Source organism: Oryctolagus cuniculus, chromosome 4 (genome assembly GCF_051225735.1).
Source record: "Oryctolagus cuniculus isolate XC-2025 breed Fujian yellow rabbit chromosome 4, ASM5122573v1, whole genome shotgun sequence".
In the NCBI taxonomy this organism is placed as follows: Eukaryota; Metazoa; Chordata; class Mammalia; order Lagomorpha; family Leporidae; genus Oryctolagus; species Oryctolagus cuniculus.
In genome coordinates, this window is record NC_142870.1 from 163,768,866 (window position 1) to 163,788,704 (window position 19,839).

At 38.3% G+C, this 19,839-nt stretch overlaps 1 protein-coding gene across 18 annotated transcripts in view; it reads right to left on the bottom strand.

The window, feature by feature from the left end:
- The window catches only part of SLC4A7 (solute carrier family 4 member 7), a 100,104-nt gene that overhangs the window by 60,232 nt on the left and 20,033 nt on the right, over positions 1-19,839 (bottom strand). For 11 of the 18 annotated variants that reach the window (XM_051858776.3, XM_089330215.1, XM_089330212.1 and 8 more), the window contains exons 2-4: positions 6,232-6,313; positions 2,812-2,958; positions 271-409 (exon numbers count right to left, since the gene is read on the bottom strand). In XM_051858776.3, the coding sequence (XP_051714736.3) occupies positions 271-409; positions 2,812-2,958; positions 6,232-6,313 (368 nt within the window). 18 annotated transcript variants of the gene reach the window in all.

A 19,839-nucleotide genomic window follows, 5' to 3' on the forward strand; every position in this document is an offset into this window, starting at 1 on the left:
ATCAATTGTGAACTGAAATTGATCACTTGGACTAGTGAGATGGCATTGGTACATAATAAATAAAATAATTCTTAAAAAAAAAAAAAAAAACTTATACAGAAACAAATTTGAGATGGGAAAAAAATTTAGGATAGAAATTCCAGACATTGACAAGGGGAGTTCTACTCATTGGTTTATAGCACTGGGTATATCACATAACTGCAATTTAATATTCTTATTACAAAAAGAAGTCAAATAAGCCAATTAAACAATGAGCTTCCACAGCATTACCTGGCAGTTTCTTTCCATTCGTATTCTTCTCCGTCTCTGTAACACAGTTCATCCATTTCCGTGAACAGATCGTGGGGAATATGCTCTTCATCATCATCCTCAGTACCAAGAATAAACTGAACTCTCTGGGATGGGGTATCTTGACAAAGTAAGCATGTAAAGAAACTCAAAATTGTCCTCACTTCACTCAAAAATAAATCCACCATTTTGAAAGTGAAACATTTTCTCAGAAAGACTAAATTTACTCAAAACTCTTCTTTTAGTTATTAATAAAAACACCAAATTGTGGGCAGAAACAAAGACCAGCATCACAGAAAGATATTTTCTTCTTTACAGAGAAAAGTGACCAACTATGTAAAGAATAAATAAGTCAGGCTAATTCTATATTGATTTAAAAGAAACAAACAAAATATGCAACATCTCAAAACATGAACCACGATTCTCAACAACAGGACTTCCTCCTCACTAAAAATACACGGAAATGTTAGACATATAGAACATTTAAAAGATAGCTAAGATAAAGAATGGGGAGAAAAACTCAAAGTTCCAAAACATGGGGAGAAACTTGTTAAAGGAAAAGACAGACTATGAGGAAGTTACACAGAACACAGAAACAACAGGTAAGAAGATAGAAAAGAGATATGAGAACAAAATAAGGTCGAACAGGAAAAACCTCAGTAAGAGGAAAATTAAAAAAAAAATCAAAATCACAAATGAGGGTGCAATTTTGTTAAATGTTCCTGTTGGACCTACTGAGATGATTATATGACTTTTCTTCTTCATGACGTCACTGTGGTTATTTATGTTCACAGATGTTTACACTTCACCCTCATGTTTCTGTTGGTCATCATTTCAGCTCCCTATTTCTGCTATAAAAACTGAAAAGTTGCTTAAACACAAATTTATTCTGTTACAGTTCAAAATTAAACTTCCAACGATAAAAATCAAGATGCTGGCAGAGCTGATTTCTTCATAGAGGCTCCAAGGAAAAATTCCATCTCCTTCCCCAGCTCAGCTCCAGCCATTGCGGCCATTTGGGGACTCAACCAGTGAACGGAAGACCTCTCTCTCTCTCTCTCTCTCTGTAACACTGTCTTTCAAATAAATAAAATAAATCTTTAAAAAGAAGTCAAATATCTTCTCCCTCATCATTTATTTTTCAAATTACTACTCGTAGACTTCTAATTCCATATTCTAGCTTATCATATCATTTACCTAGGTGAACATCTAAACATATTATAGTTCAGTAAATATTCATAAAAATATTGTGTGCCTGTTCATTCTGTATGAATTACAGAAGAGACACACTGACTGACTCATGGAAGACCCTGAGATATCGTGAGCCGGACTGGCCCATTATATGGAACAGAAAAATAACTTCTAAATTACTTGCATCAAAGTTCACTAGCGATTCTAAACAGGGTGTTCATTTTGCCTTTATTAGCCACATGACCTTTGCTAGGTACATGACCACTTAACATTTTACTAGCTCAGCAAGATCTCTTAGCAGAGGTTCTCAAGAGAGTCTCATAATTTAGCCTCTCTGAGCTGAGGTTTCCTAAGCCATGAACTGAAAATTACGCCTATCTTTAAAAAATGCTGAGATTAAATAAAAGAGCCTGTGTCAAGGGCTTGTTGGAATGCTTAAGCGCAGAACTGGCACTTGCAATTTTACTAACCACAGATATTTTATTTCTTATATTCATGTTGTATCTGTAATCAAGCGCACTGAGTTTTTGATGCCTTGCCCCTTCACAGCTTTCCTTTAGCACAGCACACTGGAAACTATAGGGGTATGGCTCCAAACATAGCTTTACTACAAAGTATACACAGAACTCACGGTGCATAGGGCGGTATGGGCCTATGGCAGCCTATTAGCTCAGGATGCCCCCTACGTTAGCTACGCATAATGTCTGAAGGTTCCTCCTTAGGCCACATAATGTTTTTTCTGGCTCAATTCTTTCCCCCTCTCAGGGCCATTTAAATCACTGCTATCAATCCTCATTAAATGTTGTTTTTCTCTTCAGTACTTGTTTGCTTTTAAATAACAAACAAAAAACTGCTGTGTCCTTCTCTGTACACAACTTTATCAAGTTCTCTTTCCCAGCCCACTGGAAAATCTTCTGGTGAAAACAAAATGTGGTTTATAAAGGGAAAAACCTCCAAGCCCTGCCAGAAGCTTCAGGGTTTCAGAAGTCTGTTCACAGCATATGTAAGGAACAAAATACATAGCAAAGGAAGTAAGATCCTACTAAATTAGAAATTTAAAAAAAATAATAATAATAAAACACAACTTTCATAGTCCCAAGTCTGGAATAAAATGGAGAGAACAAAGCCCCTTATTTTTTTTTTCACTCATCCCAAGGGGATCTTAATCTATAAATAAATACTTTTGTTAAAAATAATTCTTACATTCATTGGTATTCCCCCAATACATGTGTTTAAATTACTAGAGATAAATAAATTTTTTAAAGTGCAGTTAAAAAATTAGTTACTTTTCAACAAACAAACCCTCCAACGGGAATTTCTGCTTTCTCTCACCATAAGAGGGAGATTCTCGTCCATCTTCTTTATCCGAATCTTTATCTTTTCTTCTCCGGTGGTGATGTTTGTGCCCACGATGTCTGTGACGCCGCCGACTCTCTTTACTGAATGGGACATGCACACCAATATACACAGCTCGATGGCCTAGTCAAAGGTCCAGAAACATATTACTAATGTTCCAAAGGGGAAAGAGGGATGCACAAAAGCACATCACAATTTACTCTGACAGCAAAGACTTTCATACAAGTTCACACCATTGATAACGGTAGTCTCTACTTACTTCTCTGTGGACAGAGCACTACACAGAATGTTACCCCAGCAATTAGTACTGTTAGGGATATGCAGATTACTTCCATAAGCACTGGTCTGCACAATTCAAAAGATACTCTGAGAAAGAAGAACTTGGCCCACCTGATATCATACTCCACAAACACAAATTTATTCCATTTACATGTGGAAGCAAGCCTACTTTGCAGCGGTCCTGAAGAAATAGGTTCCAATGATTACTGAAGACTTTATAGAAAACATATTCTAATAAATATAAATGTGTAAAAATTTATAAACTTTTTAGAGATTTGCAAACCTCAAATTGGCAAAGTTCAAATTACCAAGGGATACTGTAAATGTTAAGTGACACAAACACTTCATTTAAAAGGTAGAAAACTGTGAGACTGGCTAAAAAGACAGTTCAGTCAAATTACTGGATGTTTTTATAGAAAAGGTAACTGCTGATACAGTAATATCCTGACTTAGTATTCTGACTAACAAAACATCTTCTGGAATTACAGAGTGGTAATGGTTGTACAACATACTTAAAAACAATAAACTGCATACTTTAAAGTGACAAATAGTATGTCATGTGAATTATATCTCAATAAAAAAGGAAAAAAACAAACTACAGCAAAACTCATTTTATTTTAGGGAAGCTATTTCCTTCTGAACACCAAGAAAAGTGGAAATTAGAGTCAAATTCCCATCACTGTGCACTGAAAATTACAAAGTTGTTACTCCAATTAGTACTAATGAGTCTTGGCACACAAGCCCCAGTGTACCAAGATAAAAATAAATCCTATGAGTCTGCAGTTCGGAACAACCAGATAAACGAAGTAAGGAACACAATAGATTTCATAGACTGGGAGACTGAATCCTCCTGTTGTTTGTTTGTTTGTTTTTTCTGCTTTTTATTGCCTTTAGAATCCTCTATTGTAACTCTTTAAAAAAAAAAGGATTTATTTATTTTACTTGAAAGTCAAGAGTTACACAGAGAGAGAAGGAGAGGCAGAGAGACAGAGAGAGAGAGAGAGAGAGGTCTTCCATCCACTGATTCACTCCCCAATTGGCTACAACGGCTGGTGCTGGGCTAATCCGAAGCCAGGAGCCAGGAGCTTCTTACAGGTCTCCCACACGGGTGCAGGGGCCCAAGGACTTGGGCCATCTGACACTGCTTTCCCAGGCCATAGCAGAGAGCGGGATCTGAGGAGGAGCAGCTGGGACTCAAACCAGTGCCCATATGGGATGCCAGCACTGCAGGCAGCAATTTTTCCCACTACGCCACAGCGCTGGCCCTGTAACCATTTCTTTTCTTTTTCTTTCACCTCTAGTCCATCAAATGCCTACCACTGAGATGATCTCTCCCTCAAACTTGATACCAAAATTTAGATGTGTGCAAAGCATACAGAGCTGAGGGTCCTGAGGTAACCAAGGGAAGTCAAAAGCATGTTCAGGTGTCTCTCTCCTTCTTGTCCTAAAACATAAACACTTGAGGGCTGACATTAAGTAGTAAGTAATGGACCAAATCCATCAATTAGTAAAATTACTGCTAAAAATCCTGACTTCTCTATCTGCTCTAATTCATAAGCCCTAATCACAAGCTTCTAGGTAACTGAGGTTCTTTATGAAACTCTGATAAACTGAGACTTTTAAAGTCCATTTTAAACTATTAAAAAAAAACTATTTAAAAAAACATTTTAAAATACAAAAAACTGGAATATAAATTAGAACTCTTTATTTGTGCCTCCTTCCATCTCCTTCTGTAAAGCAATAGACTAACAGCCCAATATAAAACCAAATCTCACAGATAATTCTAGCTTAAGGAATGTAACACTCAAAAAAGAAAATAAAAGCCATCAAAGCATTCACAGGGCAGGTGTTTGGCCTCAGTGGTTAAAATGCCAGTAAGGACACTCACATTCCATATCAGAAAGCCTAGACTGGACTCTGCTGCAATTCCTGATTCTAGCTTCCTGCTAATACAGACCCTAGAAGGCAGCCATGGGTTCCTACCTGTATGGGAGACCTGGATCTACTTTCTGGCTCCTGGTTCTTGGCTTCAGCAGGAACCAATGTGAGTTATTTAGACAGAGAACCAGTCAGCGATTGGGAGGGCTCACACTTGCTCCTTCTCGCTCGCTCTCTCTGTCTCTCAAATATTTTGTTTTTAAAATTTTGCAAAGAACATCACTTTTTAATCAAGAGTTCCAGGCTAATGTCATTAATGAGGAGTCACACTGACAGCAACGTTCACAGAAACAATGCAGATGTCCACCTGACTTCTGTGTTACACTTCCCAAACACCTAGAATCTTACCTATTCATGTGATAACCAGACAAACCCAAACTGAGGGCACCGTATAAAATATCTAACCACTAGGTCAGGAAGAGGAGGAAAGAATGCAAAACTGTTATAGGTTAGAGGAGAGGCTAAACAGACATGACTACATGCACAGTAGGATCCTGAACTGCAGCAATAGTATCTTTGAACAGAAAAAGGCCATTAGTAGAAAAACTGGTGAATTTTGAAAAAAAAAAATCTGTGATTTATCCAATCAAATTTCTGCACTTTCACAACTATGATGGTGATGCAAATGTTAATGTTATAAAATCCTGAGTGAAGTGTATATAGGAACACTCTTATACTCTCTTAGCAGCTATTCTGTAAAATCATTTCCCAGAACTTCTACCAAAGGAGGGAAGCTAGATGGGCAAATAATTCATTTGCTCCACAATTTTATGCTGAGGCTACGTCATGCACACTTAGATGACAATTCATGACAACTGCAGCTGAAGAGTCTGGCACTCTAACAGTGTTCACAATACAAATTCCACAGCCTTCTCAAAGTGAAAAAAAAAATAATTAAGTTTTTTCCTTTTCCCCCCTATGGGCTTTCAGTTTTCCAAGTTACGTTATAGTAACCATCGATCTATGTTATGTCAACACCTTCAACAAACAGCAAATAATCAAGGAAATGCTCTGTTCTAGATTTAGGTAGTGGTGATGAGTGTGCCTCCTGCACTACAGTTTTTTAAACACTCTTCCAACTGGATGCTCTACCTCATGTTTCAACATATGGCTTCAACTTAAAGGACACTAACAAACATTAATCAGTAATCTACTCCACTAAGTATAAAACAAACTTACTTTCAAGTTCTTCTTTTTCAAACTTGGTGTTCACAGTTGAGCTGGTTTTGCCAAGATCCACAACAGCCTCTTCATCAGGACCCTAAGAATAAATTATTCTCATTTATTCAAAGTATTTAAATTGATAGATTATTCAAAATGGAAAAAAAAAAACAAACAGGACAGGCGGCCATCTGAACTCCTATTATAGGTGTCAACACTGTATTCCAGCATATCACAGGCCATTCAGAACTCACATGGTAAGAACTGAATGGCAAGCATTTTCCCTGGTCTTCTGTGATGTTACTAAAAATCTGGAGTAATGTGCACATCACCCTCAACGGGAAGACATTCCAGGAGCAGAACCAAGGAAATGTGACATCAGGGGAACCCTTAGCAGCCAAAAGGGAATGGTTCCTTTCTGGATTTTTGCTCTTAATCCTCTAATTAAAGTGGAACAATTAACTCAGACACATTGGATTATATTAAACATACAGTACCCACTTCTACTCATATATTAACCAAAAGCCAACTTAGAAGAACTTTTTATATCCCCACAAAGGAAAAGCCATGCCCAAATTTAACTTGTAGGAAAATTTTATTTCAGTTGTGAAAACTAACCTTTATGAAATCATTGCTGTATTCCCTTCCCTTCTTCAGCTCAACAAAAAAGATTAACTAAATATATGTTTTGTAAAATACCACATGTAGAATATAAAAATAATAAAATTTTAACTTTAGTTCTCAACTAAAAACTTTCAGAGGAAATTCTAATTATCATTAATAATTATGAACATTTTATGTGTAAGATTTGGTGCCAACAGATAGATAAATGAACAACACTCCTTCCCTTAAAAAGTCTTAGTTCAGTCCTGTCCAGGCAGGGCCAGCCGCAGCTCACTCTGGATCTATGCCCAACTGGGGTTGCCGGAGTTGGACAAGGAAACATTTGGCCTCACTGGCCCTTGCCAGTGCTGAGCCTGTAGCTCAAGGCTCTGTCCAATACATGCAAAGTAAATTCATACACAATTTTCTTCACTATCCAAACCTTCAAGAATCCAAATTCTCACTATCTGAACTCTGGAACTGAATGCATTTGGTTAAATTTTCAAAGAAATTCTGTGCAACCCAAACTCTTAATAGTTGCTACCCAAAATTTAGAATCAGACACAATTTGTTTACAAAATGCAAATCTTGAGCCCTAGATATCCAAACTGTAGAATCAAACATATTTGGATATCAAGAAGTATTTGTATATATGACTCCTGAATACAGGAAACTCAAGAGACATTAAATGACTTGCCAAGTTTCCATATTTAAAGCAGTGGGAACAGACTATGTAGACCATAAGACAATTTCACAAAATGAACTAAAAAGATAGTCAATGGCATGCATGATTAATCAAACTCCTTTATAGCATTCATATTTCCTTAGAAATAAAGAAAGGCCAAAGAAACTAAAGCAAACACCGCCTCAGAAATGTAGAGGAATAAATAATTAATAATTATCATCTATTTACCAAATCGCTAAGAAACCTTTAGAGATCCTTCACTGACTTCAGACTTGAGTCCCTGAGCATGCACACATAAAGACAAACTCTGTCCTAAATAAAACGCACGCAAGTCCTACCTTGAAAGGTAGCTTACTGTCTACTCTACAAGGGATTAACTGCTCCCATTTCAAGCTTTCATTTAGCCTGCACAATGCCAGGATGGGGGAAAAAAAAAATGCATGTTAACTCTCACCTCAAACAAGACTCTTCATTTCTATGCAATTATACTTGCACAGTTGGATGTATTAACAACACTAACAGCTAACCCTAACAAACAGCTTAAGTTAGTTTATCTGATATTTATTACTATTTATCTTACAATATATATTTATTACTATACTAATTTTCTTAAAATACACATATCCTTTGATCTTTATGTATAATAGAAAAATATTCCCACATGCGCAAAAAGTAGCAGATAAAAGATGTCCTTCAGTATATCTGCTTATATTCTACCCAGCTTTCCCCAACTAGATATCATCTGTAAAACCTTGAGCAAGTCAAACAAATTTTCTGAACCTTCATTTCTCTTAAGGCAGTATTTCTCATATAATTGGAAGAGTTAGAGAGATCTTCCATCTGCTGGTACACTTCTCAGATGCCCACTCAGCCAGAAGCCAAGAGCTTCATCTGGGGTCTCCCACCTGGTGGCAGGGGCCCAAACATTTGGACCATCATCTGCTGCTTTTCCCAGGCATTAGCAGGGAGCTGGACTGGAAGCAGAACAACCAGTACTCAAACCAGTGCCCATATGGGATGCCGGAGTGGCAGGCAGCAGGTTTACCCACTATACCACAATGCTAGCCCTGAGGCAGTTATTTCTAATAATTGAAAATATGAGTCAAAAACCTGCGTCAATAGCAGGAAGACAGAGAGCTGAATATTCAGTACAGTGGTCAGAACACCCACATGCCACATCAGAGGGCCTGGGTTTGACTGACAGCTTGAGCTCCTGACTCCAGCTCCCTTCTACTGCACATCCTGGGAGAGAGCAGTGATGCCTCACATAATTGGGTTCCTGAAACTTATGCAGGAAGCCGGCATTGCATTCCCAGCTCCTAGCACGTGCCTGGGCTGTGTTCTGGTCTTTGCAGGTATTTGGAGAGTGAACTAGCAGATGGAAGATCTCTTCCTCTTCTCCCTTCCTTCCTCCTTCCCAAGTTAAAAGAAAAAAAAAATTTTAAATAAAGTCAGAAGGCAATCTCATGCTAAAGAATACCATGAAACAATTTGTAAAAAGAGACCCCACAAAAGGAAGTAAATCTAAATGAACTTATAAGATTTCAGGGAAACATTGTTCAGGGAAAAAACACTCTGTGGAGAAAATTAAGATCACATCTACGGTAAAAATACACCCAACTAAACCAAAGTTTTATTTATAAATGCACAAGTTCTCCCATGGGTGGTTGTATTTGTATTACGTCAAAGGCAAAAGGTCAGCGTTGTGGCACAGTAAGCTGCCATCTGCAAGATCAGCACCAACTGAGTGCTGATTCAAGTCCCAGGTGCTCTGCTTCCAATCCAGCTCCCTGCTAATGTGCCTGGGGAAGCAGCAGACATGCCCACCACCCATCTGGGAGACAAGGATGGGAGTTCCAGGCTCCTGACTTTGGCTTGGCCCAGCCCCTGCCGCTGTGGCCATTTGGGAAGTGAACTAGTAGATGGAAGATGTCTCTCTCTCCTTTCCTTCTCAGTCTTCCAAATAAGTAAAATAAATATTTAATCAAGTAAAATTATTATTGTATTGCTATTATTGAGTTATTTTTTAAAGTTTTTAATAATACATGTACATCTTTATGGAGCACAATTTCTCAATACATACACAAGCATAAACTGATCCAATGAGGCTATCAGAATATTCTTGCATAATCTGAATAGCAAACTGAAGCTAAATTTTTTAAATTCTAGAAAACAGCACAAACTTTGCTTTAAAAAAAAAAAAAAGAGGAGGAAGATGATAAACACATATTTCTCCTGAAATTGAAAAGTGAATAAGAAACGCAGCATCTGCTGTAAATACAAATATTAAGTGGGCCACAGAAATTGGTCATCTTGATATAAGTAATCCAACAAAGCATACAGGATACCTGTGGCTGATACACCGAAAATCTCTCAGAGCAAAGCCATTCAGCATCTGAAGGAGACAATGCATTGCTGAAACAAATACATCTCTTATAAATCCTTTCATTTTAGGATAAAGCTGTAAGCCTCACTTTTTAATACAGAGAAAGTTAATATACCGTTGTAGAGCACAATTTTGTGTTCTTTTCAAAAGTTTAAACCAAAAGAACATATGTGTATGTTGATTATTATACATGATAAAACACAAATTGCTAACACTGCCTCATTCTTAGGGGCAGCACTGGGGAATAGCAGACTCAAGCAATGCAACAGTCGCTCACTTTTTGCTCTAACAAACATACTTTAGAGTAACTTAAAATAGTCACATTTAAGTCTGTTAATCTGCCAGTAACTTTTAAACCTGCATCCAGAAAGGACCATTTTTTTTTTCTCATTTTTTACCTCCAATTCAGTGGAAAACTAAAAATAGCAACAAAGAGTAATCCCTGACATCAAAATGTTTTCATTCTTAACCTCAGATGGGTGAGTCACAAAGGCTATTGCTTATAATGCCTATCTAAAATAATAATAAAGCTATAGCATTAGGAAAATGAAAATAGATGAACAAACACAAAGGCTTCTAAGTTATGTCAACACAGGATTGACTCCCTCTAAAGGAAATTTAGCCTTGGTTTCAAATTTTTATTTATAGATAATTATATTACCACTGCACTTTAATACAGTAAGTTTAAGAACTGTCCATGTAAGACTATAAAAGGTTTCAATTTTCTATATGTAAAATGACATATACACAAGGGTATTTACTGCAACGTTGCTTCTAACAGGAAAAGACTGGAAAGTACCCAAGAATTCCTTAATAGAGCAATAGCATAAACCCCATTGGAATATAAGCTGCTGAATCCTTATTTTATAAATACAAATGTGAAACAAATGCTGAATAATTTCCTTAAAAGTAAATGGAGGGGCTGGCATCGTGGTTAAAACCACTGCCTCCAACCCTGCCATCCCATATGAGTGTGGCTTCAAGTACTGGCTGCTCCACTTCTGATCCAGCTCCCTGCTGATGCTAAGGCACCAAAAAGATTAACAGCAGATGGCCCAAGTGCTTGGGCCCCTGCCATCCATGTGGGAGACCCAGATGAAGCTCTTGGCCATTGGCTTCTGTGTGGCCCAGCCCTGGTGGTGGCAGCCATTTGGGGAGTGAAGCATGGGGTGGAATATCTGTCACTCTTTCAAATAAGTAAATAAATATTAAAAAGAAAAAAGTGAAGTGAGTCAATTCCCCATTGATGTAATATGGATGATGTCTGTTTCCCATAGGGTGTTTGATTTTCCTGGTGCCATGGCTTTGAATTAAAACTCAAATTTCTACTCAATTGGTATTCTAATGAAAAAGTTTCCAAAGAGAGAAAAAGTAAAGAAATCAATGAAACAGAACGAGAACTCTATAAAAAGTGACAAATGACGGCCCCCCGATAACAAACAAGAGTCAGGTTATGTAGAGAGGCACTCTAGTATTTTAAGGTGCTTCCACACAAGGCAGGAGTCACAGACAACGAAAAGCCTCATCTGGATGCTACCTGAAATGGTGAGTCAGAAATACTCACCACACTATTTCTAAGGAGAGACACTCATCCCAAGTTCTGAGAACACACACACCTCAAAAAGCACACAGCAGTCCCTTGTTTTAGAGTTATCAAGTATGAATAAACTAGCAGAAATGAGAATTTTAAAAATGTTTCCAGGGCAGGCACTGTGGGACAGTGGGTTAAAGCCCTGGCCTGCAGTGCTGGCGCCGGTTCAAGTTCCAGCTGCTCCACTTCCAATCCAGCTCTCTGCTGTGGCCTGCGAAAGCATATGGAAGACCTCTGGCTCTATATCTCTCTGTAGCTCTCTTTCAAATAAATCTTAAAAAAAAAAAAAAAAAAAAGTTTCCAGGGTGGGCATTTGGCACAGCTGTTAAGATACCTAGATTCCATATCAGAGTGCCTGGTCTGAGTTCTGACCCCTCCACTTCTGATCCAGCTTCCTGCTAATGTGGACCCTGGAAGGCAGCAGGAGACAGGTAAGCAGTTGGGTCTCTGCCACCTATGCGGGAGATTTGGAGAGAGTTCCTGGCTGTGGTTTCAACCTGGCTCAGCCCCGACCACTGTGGGCATTTGAGGACTGAACCAGCAGATGGACAATCTCTTTCTTTCCATCTCTATGTATGTCTGCCTTTCAAATTAAAAAACAAACAGGGGTGAGCACTGCAGCTCAGCAATTAAGACACTACCTGGGATGCCCACATCCCAAATCAGAGAACCTCAATCTGAGCCCACCACTGATCCAGCTTCCTGCTCATTACCCTGGGAGGCAGCAGATGAAGGCTCAAGTGCTTGGGTCCTTGCCACCTATGTGAGAGACCAGAACTGAGTTCCTAGTTCCTGGCTTCACCTTGGCCCATCCCAGCCTGGCTGTTGCAGGCATCCAGGGAATGAATCAGTGCACGGAAGATCAATCTCCCTCAAATAAAAATAAATAAATCCTTTAAAAACACAAAGTAAAATTCTTCACTTAAAAAAATTTCTGAAACTGATTTCTGTAACTCTTAAATTTCCAGGAAAGCAGACTTTCTACAGGTGTGTGTGTGTCGGGGGGGGGGGCGGGGTACCACAAAGTCCCAGTGTTTTTCAGCCATAGCAGGTCCTCTTCATTCCACACGAGACTACCCTAACTATTTTTCAGGTTCCACTGCAATTTTCTACTGCAGGAGAAAATCAGGAAACCCCTAAGCACCACAGTCTGCCTGCCCATTCTTCCCCAGGAATCCTACAAACCATGACAGAAGCCGCATTTCCTTAAGGACCAGGGACTAAAGGACTCAGCCAGTCATTCAACTAATATTTCCCAAATGGATACTATCAGCATTGTTCTACATATTGGAGACAAGCCAGGGAATGGAGCGCTGGAATATAACCAAATATCCAACCAGGTAATTTACAGCTAAAATGTGACTCTCTGTAATAAGAAAACTGAGAAGTAAATGAATTATCTTTTCCATTTCTACTGACAAAAATGAGATCTCACAGAATCTGATACACACACAGAATGGCTTATCCTTTTCCAGTATAATCTTCACATTTTTTAGATTAAGTGAATAAAAGATACACACAGGGACCGGTTCTGTGGCACAGCAGGTAAAGCCACTGCCTGCAGTGCCGGCATCCCATACAGGCACCAATTCGAGACCCGACTGCTCCACTTCCAATCTAGTTCTCTGCTATGGCTCAGGAAAGCAGTAGATGATGGCCCAAGTCCTTGGGCCCCTGCACCTGCATGGGAGACATGAAAGAAGCTCCTGGCTCCCGGCTTCAAATTGGCACAGCCCCGGCCCTTGGGGCCACGTGGGGAGTGAACCAGTGGATGGAAGACCTCTCTCTCTCTCTGTCTCTCCTCCTCTCTGTTTCAAATAAATAAATAAATCTTACAAAAAAAAAAATACAAGATACACACTAAGCTTCAGCTCTCACTATTACTGAAAGAACAAAAATCAACAGTCAAGTCTTTGGAGTGCCAGTTACACAGGTTCTTTATTTACCAGGCTACAGAAGAGGGTCACTGAAAACATACAACATTTATATTATTTATTAATTTATAACTACATATCCATTTATCTACTTTTTTAACTGTCTCCCAGACTGAACAATAGGTTCCAGCAAGGGAGGAAGTAACCATGTCTGTTTTGCACATCACTGGATTCCCAGCATCAAACAGGATCTGGCTGCTTCTATACTCAATATTTTTTTGAGTGTTCAATGTTTCAAATGACAAGAAACTGCTAAAATTTATATAGAAGCCATTTAAAGATTCCTTATGAACACAAAGGTCAACCGTAAATAGGTACTCAGTATATTGAAAATTAATAAATCACTTTATAAACAAAACCCAGCATTCACATGATAAAAATCAAAATTCAAATCACAAACATGAATTCCAGCAAAATCAGACAAATCCAGAGTTTGCTAGAAACATATATAACACATTTTACTAGTTCCTTACACAGTCATTTTTATACTGGCTAAAAAAGCAAAATGCACAATTTTTCTTGGTCATATTATCAAAAAGAGAGATTTAAAACATACTAAACGCATAGTATTAAGAAAAAGTATAAAAAAAGAAAAAAGTATAGACCAATTATTTTAAAATATACCATAAACCAAAGTCTATATCCATTTTTGATAGCCTGAGGTTTACAAAATCCACCATTATAATATGCACCACAGTCCCCTATCACAAATTTAACTTTCCACTATATAAGACATAAGACTACAGTCCAAATTTAACCATGTAATTTCACAGGTATCAAACACTAGTTTAGCTTCAAAACATTTAACTACTAAGATAAAGTGATTTCTTTCCTAATATCCTGTCAAATAAATTCTTAATTTTATAAAGGAATGAAGATAATACAAACATTTCTAACTTTGTGCAAGGATTTACTCTTCAGCAGATGACTGCCACAGCCAAGGACACACAGGATGATACTATTCTAAGCCTCCTAATTAAGCCTGACATTTCTTCCAGCTACACTATTAAACTTTGGACAGATTCAAATTCATTTGTAAGTAAAACAGAAGATGTTAACGAAGTACATACAGGTAACTTCTTCTCCTGATGAAACCTTTCCATAGTAACACAGAAATGCCTTGGAGTCAACCGAATGCCGTGAGTCCCTTTGAAGATTCCAGGGACAGTGAGCACATATCTGATTTAGGTCACTGTGCTTTGCGGAGATGAACTCTTCTAAGTTACTCTTACGGCACAGCCAATCATGGCCTTCTAAGTTATCTAATCTGCCAAGCTAGTAACCACAACTTACACAGGGTCACAGCACTGACAGAACTGACAGACTTGGAAAGTAGTAGACACATTTACTTAGTTAGAAATGAAAGTATCAGAGGAAGGCAGCTAGCAGTTTTCAAGTGCAACCTTTCTGCAGCCTTAGTACAAAAGACAGCATTCTCCAGGGGTATGTGTGGAAGGCTACGTGAATATATTTATTTATGTATCTTAGGAGAATAAAATTTCAGCGTCTCATCTTCTTACTTTCTCAGTTAATTTCAGAAAAGACTCAGAGCTTTGCCTTTTTAGTAACACTAAATTTGCTCCAATTCACTTAAAACTGCTCTAAAAAAAGGATTAACAAATCATGTTATGGCTTTCAATTATTTTAACAAAAAATCAAGAATCCACGTGGACAACAGTGAGGAGAGAAAAAGGAAATGAGCAGCACTCCTCTAATGTTTAGGCTCAAGATCCCCTGACACTTTTGAAAAGTGCTTAAGACCTGAAAATGCTTCTGTGTAGATGAGCTGTGTCTACATTTACCATATTGGAATGAAAACTGCAAGAAATATTAATTTGAGACTGTGTTTTAAAATAACAAAAAATACATGTTAACATGTAACATTTTAAAGAAAAACAACTAGTATCAAAAAGAAAATTTAGTGAGAATGGGTTTGTTTTATATTTTAACCAACATCTTTAGTATCTGACTTATTTTTGACAATAGACTTCATACCCATTTCTGTAGTCAACCTCATACAATATGTTATTTGGCTCATGCACATTAAACACCCAAATTCATTTAGATACACTATTGGAAAAGGCAGGAGTGTTTCAATTATATTTCAGGTCATGATGAATATTCCTCTTAGATACTTCACCAAACTCAGCTCATCAAGCAGGCCTTGCTTAAAGGTTAGCTGCAATGTGAAACCTGAAACCACTCCAAATCAAAGTTTTATACACTGTGACAATGAAACGCATTGGTCTATAACTTTTTTTTTTTTAATTTATTTGAAAGAGTTATAGAGAGAGGTAGAGACAGAGAGAGAGGTCTTCCATCCACTGGTTCACTCCCCAATTGGCTGCAACAGCCAGAGCTGTGCTGATCCAAAGCCAGAAGCCAGGAGATTCTTCTGGGTCTCCCACGCGGGTGCAGGGGCCCAAGGACTTGGGACTTGGGCCCTCTTCCACTGCTTTCCCAGGCCATATAGCAGAGAGCTGAATTGGAAGAGGAGCAGCTGAGACTAGAACCGGCACCCATATGGGATGCTGGAGCTTCAGGCCAGGGCTTTAACCCGCTACACCACAGCGCCGGCCCCAATGTATAACTTTGAATGGACATCTCATATTCTGTGAAAATATATGTTCATTAGATATTGTAACTTTTCCCAAAGTCTTATTTCATTTGAAAACATTAAAATATTTAAAAATCAGGTCTGGTGCTGTGGCATAGGAGGTCAAGCTGTTAAATGTGCACAGGAGTCCTGGTTGCTCCACTTCCCATCCAGCTAATGGCCTGGGAAAGCAGCAGAAAATGGCCCAAATGCTTGGGCCCCTTCTACCCATGTAGGAGACCCACATGAGGCCTCCAGGCTTCAGCCTGTCCCAGCCCTGGCCATTCTGGCCATTTGGGGACAGATTCAGCAGATGAAGATTTCTTTCTTTCTCTGTAACTCCTTCAAGTAAATACATATTTTATAACAACAACAAAAAAAACACTTTATTTTAATTTTTCACAAGACCAGAATATAGGTACCAGATGACATCAGTGCCATAGCTTTCCAATATAACTAAGGCTTATTAAGTTTACTTAGACTTCTCCAGTTAGAAACCCCAGTAGAGACCAGGAGGAGGTGCCTGGCTCCTGGCTTCGGATTGGCACAGCACGCTGGCCGTAGAGGCCATTTCGGGGGTGAACCAACGGAAGGAAGACCTTTCTCTCTGTCTCTTTCTCTCACTGTCTAACTCTCTGCCTGTCAAAAAATAAAAATAAAAATAAAATACAAAAAGAAACCCTAGTAACACCAATAATTACATGAAAACAAAATTAATCATATTTGAAATCTTCACACTATGATACAACTATACGCTTAGCAATGAAGATAAATCTGAAGAAACAAACAGAAAATAGTAAGATATATCCAATTCAGTGAAGATGAAGAGCATGTGCAAACCATTGGGTTCAATACTAATTCCTAAACGGTCACTTGAAATTTACTTCCTGTAAAAAAAAAAATCTTGACCTCCCAGTAGTAGTTAAGAACTTAACTTCCTGGTCAGGCAGGTGTGTTCCCTCCGCTCCCAGCCCTCTCTCTACCACTATATATTATCAAACCATTGGCCCTGGGATTTGGGTAGTAAGGGGGGAATCAACTCAGAGGGAAAAGAAATGAGGCACATGCAAACCTTTTAATTTCCCAAACTGCAAAACAAAATATAATTAATCAGATCCATTTCTCCAACATTTCTTACCTAATGTAACACCATCACAAGCACTACTAACCAATATTCCAGTAAGGAACTTTATTTAAAAAAATAGACAAAGAATATGAACCGATTTATTCTCCTAATAATTAAAGGACACCCATCGCTCACTACTGGTTCAGCAAATGGAATTTAAGACTTATCAGATTAGCAAAAAATGAAACGTAAACATCTCATGCTAGTCAACGTGTGGAGAAAAGACATCTGCATACTCTCCAACGGGAATATAAAGTGCTCAAAACTTTCTGCAGAGTAAGCTAGTGAGAATTCATTTATATACTTTTAAAGCATATCTTCTGATGTGACGAAATCTCTTTTGGGTAACTACTCCACAGAAGTAAAATAAATGAAACATAAAGGATATACTACTCACAGTCACAAAAATTGAAAACAGACAGGGAATGACTAATTATCATGCACTATTATAAGACATCATGAACAATAAAACAGAATTACAGAGTCCTACCCAATGCATGTCAGTAATATGCTAAGAAAAAGTGTGAGTTACATACAAATATTCCTCAACATATTCTCATTTTTTTTAAAAAAAAGACTTATTTTATTTGAAAGGTAGAGTTATAGAGAGGGGGAGAGACAGAGGGAGATTCCATCCACTGGGTCACACTCCATTTGGCTGCAACAGCCGGGATGGGCCAGGTGAAGCCAGCAGCTTCTTCTGGGTCTCCCATGTGAGTACAGGGGCCCAAGCACTTGGGCAATCTTCTGCTGGTTTCCCAGGCACATTAGCAAGGATCTGGATTGGAAGTGGAGCAGGCAGAACTCGAACTGGTGCCCATATGGAATGCTGGCTTCCCAGGTAGCAGTTTTACCCACTGAAACACAGCGCTGCGCCTTTCCCCACAACTCCTGTGCTTTCTATAATCGCACATTCTTTCATTTACTATTTCTGAAGCAATTATTACTCTCTTAAACATATGAAACAAAAATAAAGCTCAAAAGACTTAAATAATTTTCCTCAAGGTCCCACGCGCTGGAGCTTGGAGAAGCTACAATTTAAAATCGTGATCTGAAGCGGTCCCCCGGCATGGCCAGCAGCGGTCTTGTGAAATCACGTCCTGCTTCCAGGGACCATTCACTTTTCACTGGGCCACTCACAAATTACACTACTTCTCACAAGAACTCTAAGGTAACACAGATGATCACTATTCAAACCCAGGGCTACCAGACCTCAAACTCCATAGCGTTCCATAGGCCACAAACCTGCCCCCTAAGTTAAACCACACACAATTTTTTTTTGCTCAAATGTGTTATTTAAGGAATTATAAACATAACTTACTCAATCATATTTTTAAATCCTATTTTTAAATACTTTAAATCTACTAGAAATTTGGTAACAGCTAATGAAACTGAAATTATTACAATAAGCAACACTTACATAATGAATCAAAATTCTGATAAACATATGGAGACTTTGTTAACTTTACTTCCACAGGTAAATCTGAAGCAAACGCCACGAACAGGGAAATCCTCCATACAACGAAATCTGACTCACTTTAAATCTTGTGTTTCCGTAAGGAGGACAGCTGGTCCCCATCTTCCACATCGCTAACTGTCATCACTGAGTTCACATTGCTTAATTTGGGCAACCATTTCAGTTTTCACCACCAATAAAATTTAGGCCTCACTAATGCTTAAGATCACCATCTAGTGGCTACAATAAGAAATGTAATTTTTCTCCTGCTGTGTTTATGTGAAGAGAATGACTCTAAATACCTATTCCAGGAAAAGAAATTCAAAGTTGGGGAAAACTTTTCTGGCAATTGTTTTGAGAAATCCAGACATTCTCATTTCATCCAGATAATCTTAAATACTAAGAAATCAAAGTATTAAATAAAAATTTCATTTATACTCATGAGTCACATTTAGAATACAGAACTAAACTTTTGCATGGTTGTTACATATAACATTAAAAATGTGTTCCAAAGCAGCAATTACTTTTTTTAAAGATTTATTTATTTATTTGAAAGGCAGATTTACAGAGAGGCAGAGGCAGAAAGGGACAAAGAGAGGTCTTCCATCCACTGGTTCATTCCCCAGATGGCCACATCGGTCAGAGCTGGGCCAATCTGAAGCCAGGAGCCACGAGCTTCTTCCAAGTCTCCCATGTGGGTACAGGGGCCCAAGGACTTGGGCCATCTTCTAGTACTTTCCCAGACCATAGCAGAGAGCGGAATCAGAAGTGGAGCAGCCAGGACTCAAACCAGTGCCCATATGGGATGCTGGCATTACAGGGGGCGGTTTTACCTACTATGCCACAGCACTGGCCCCACAGCAATCACTATTTAAAAGTTATATCAAATACTCATAGCTTTTCAAGATTTTCATTTTTAACTATGCTTATTTTGAAGTACAATTGTATAAGAATTACGATTGAAGAATGTAGTTCATAAATACAACACAGGTAGGATAAGAAGTTTCTTTTATCAAAAATGTTCCAAAAATAAACACATTATAACAAAAAGTAACTCTACTTGGCAAAGTATCTTTTTTTCTTAAGAATAAAACTCATGTTTAAATGCTAAAGACAAAGAAAATATACTTCAATTTGTATTTGTATTAAGAAGGTGCTAATTTAGTTACAGGGTTCATAAATGCAGTTACAAAGATACAGGCATGGGGGCCTGCACTGTGGCTTAGCAGGTAAAGCCACCGCCTGCAGT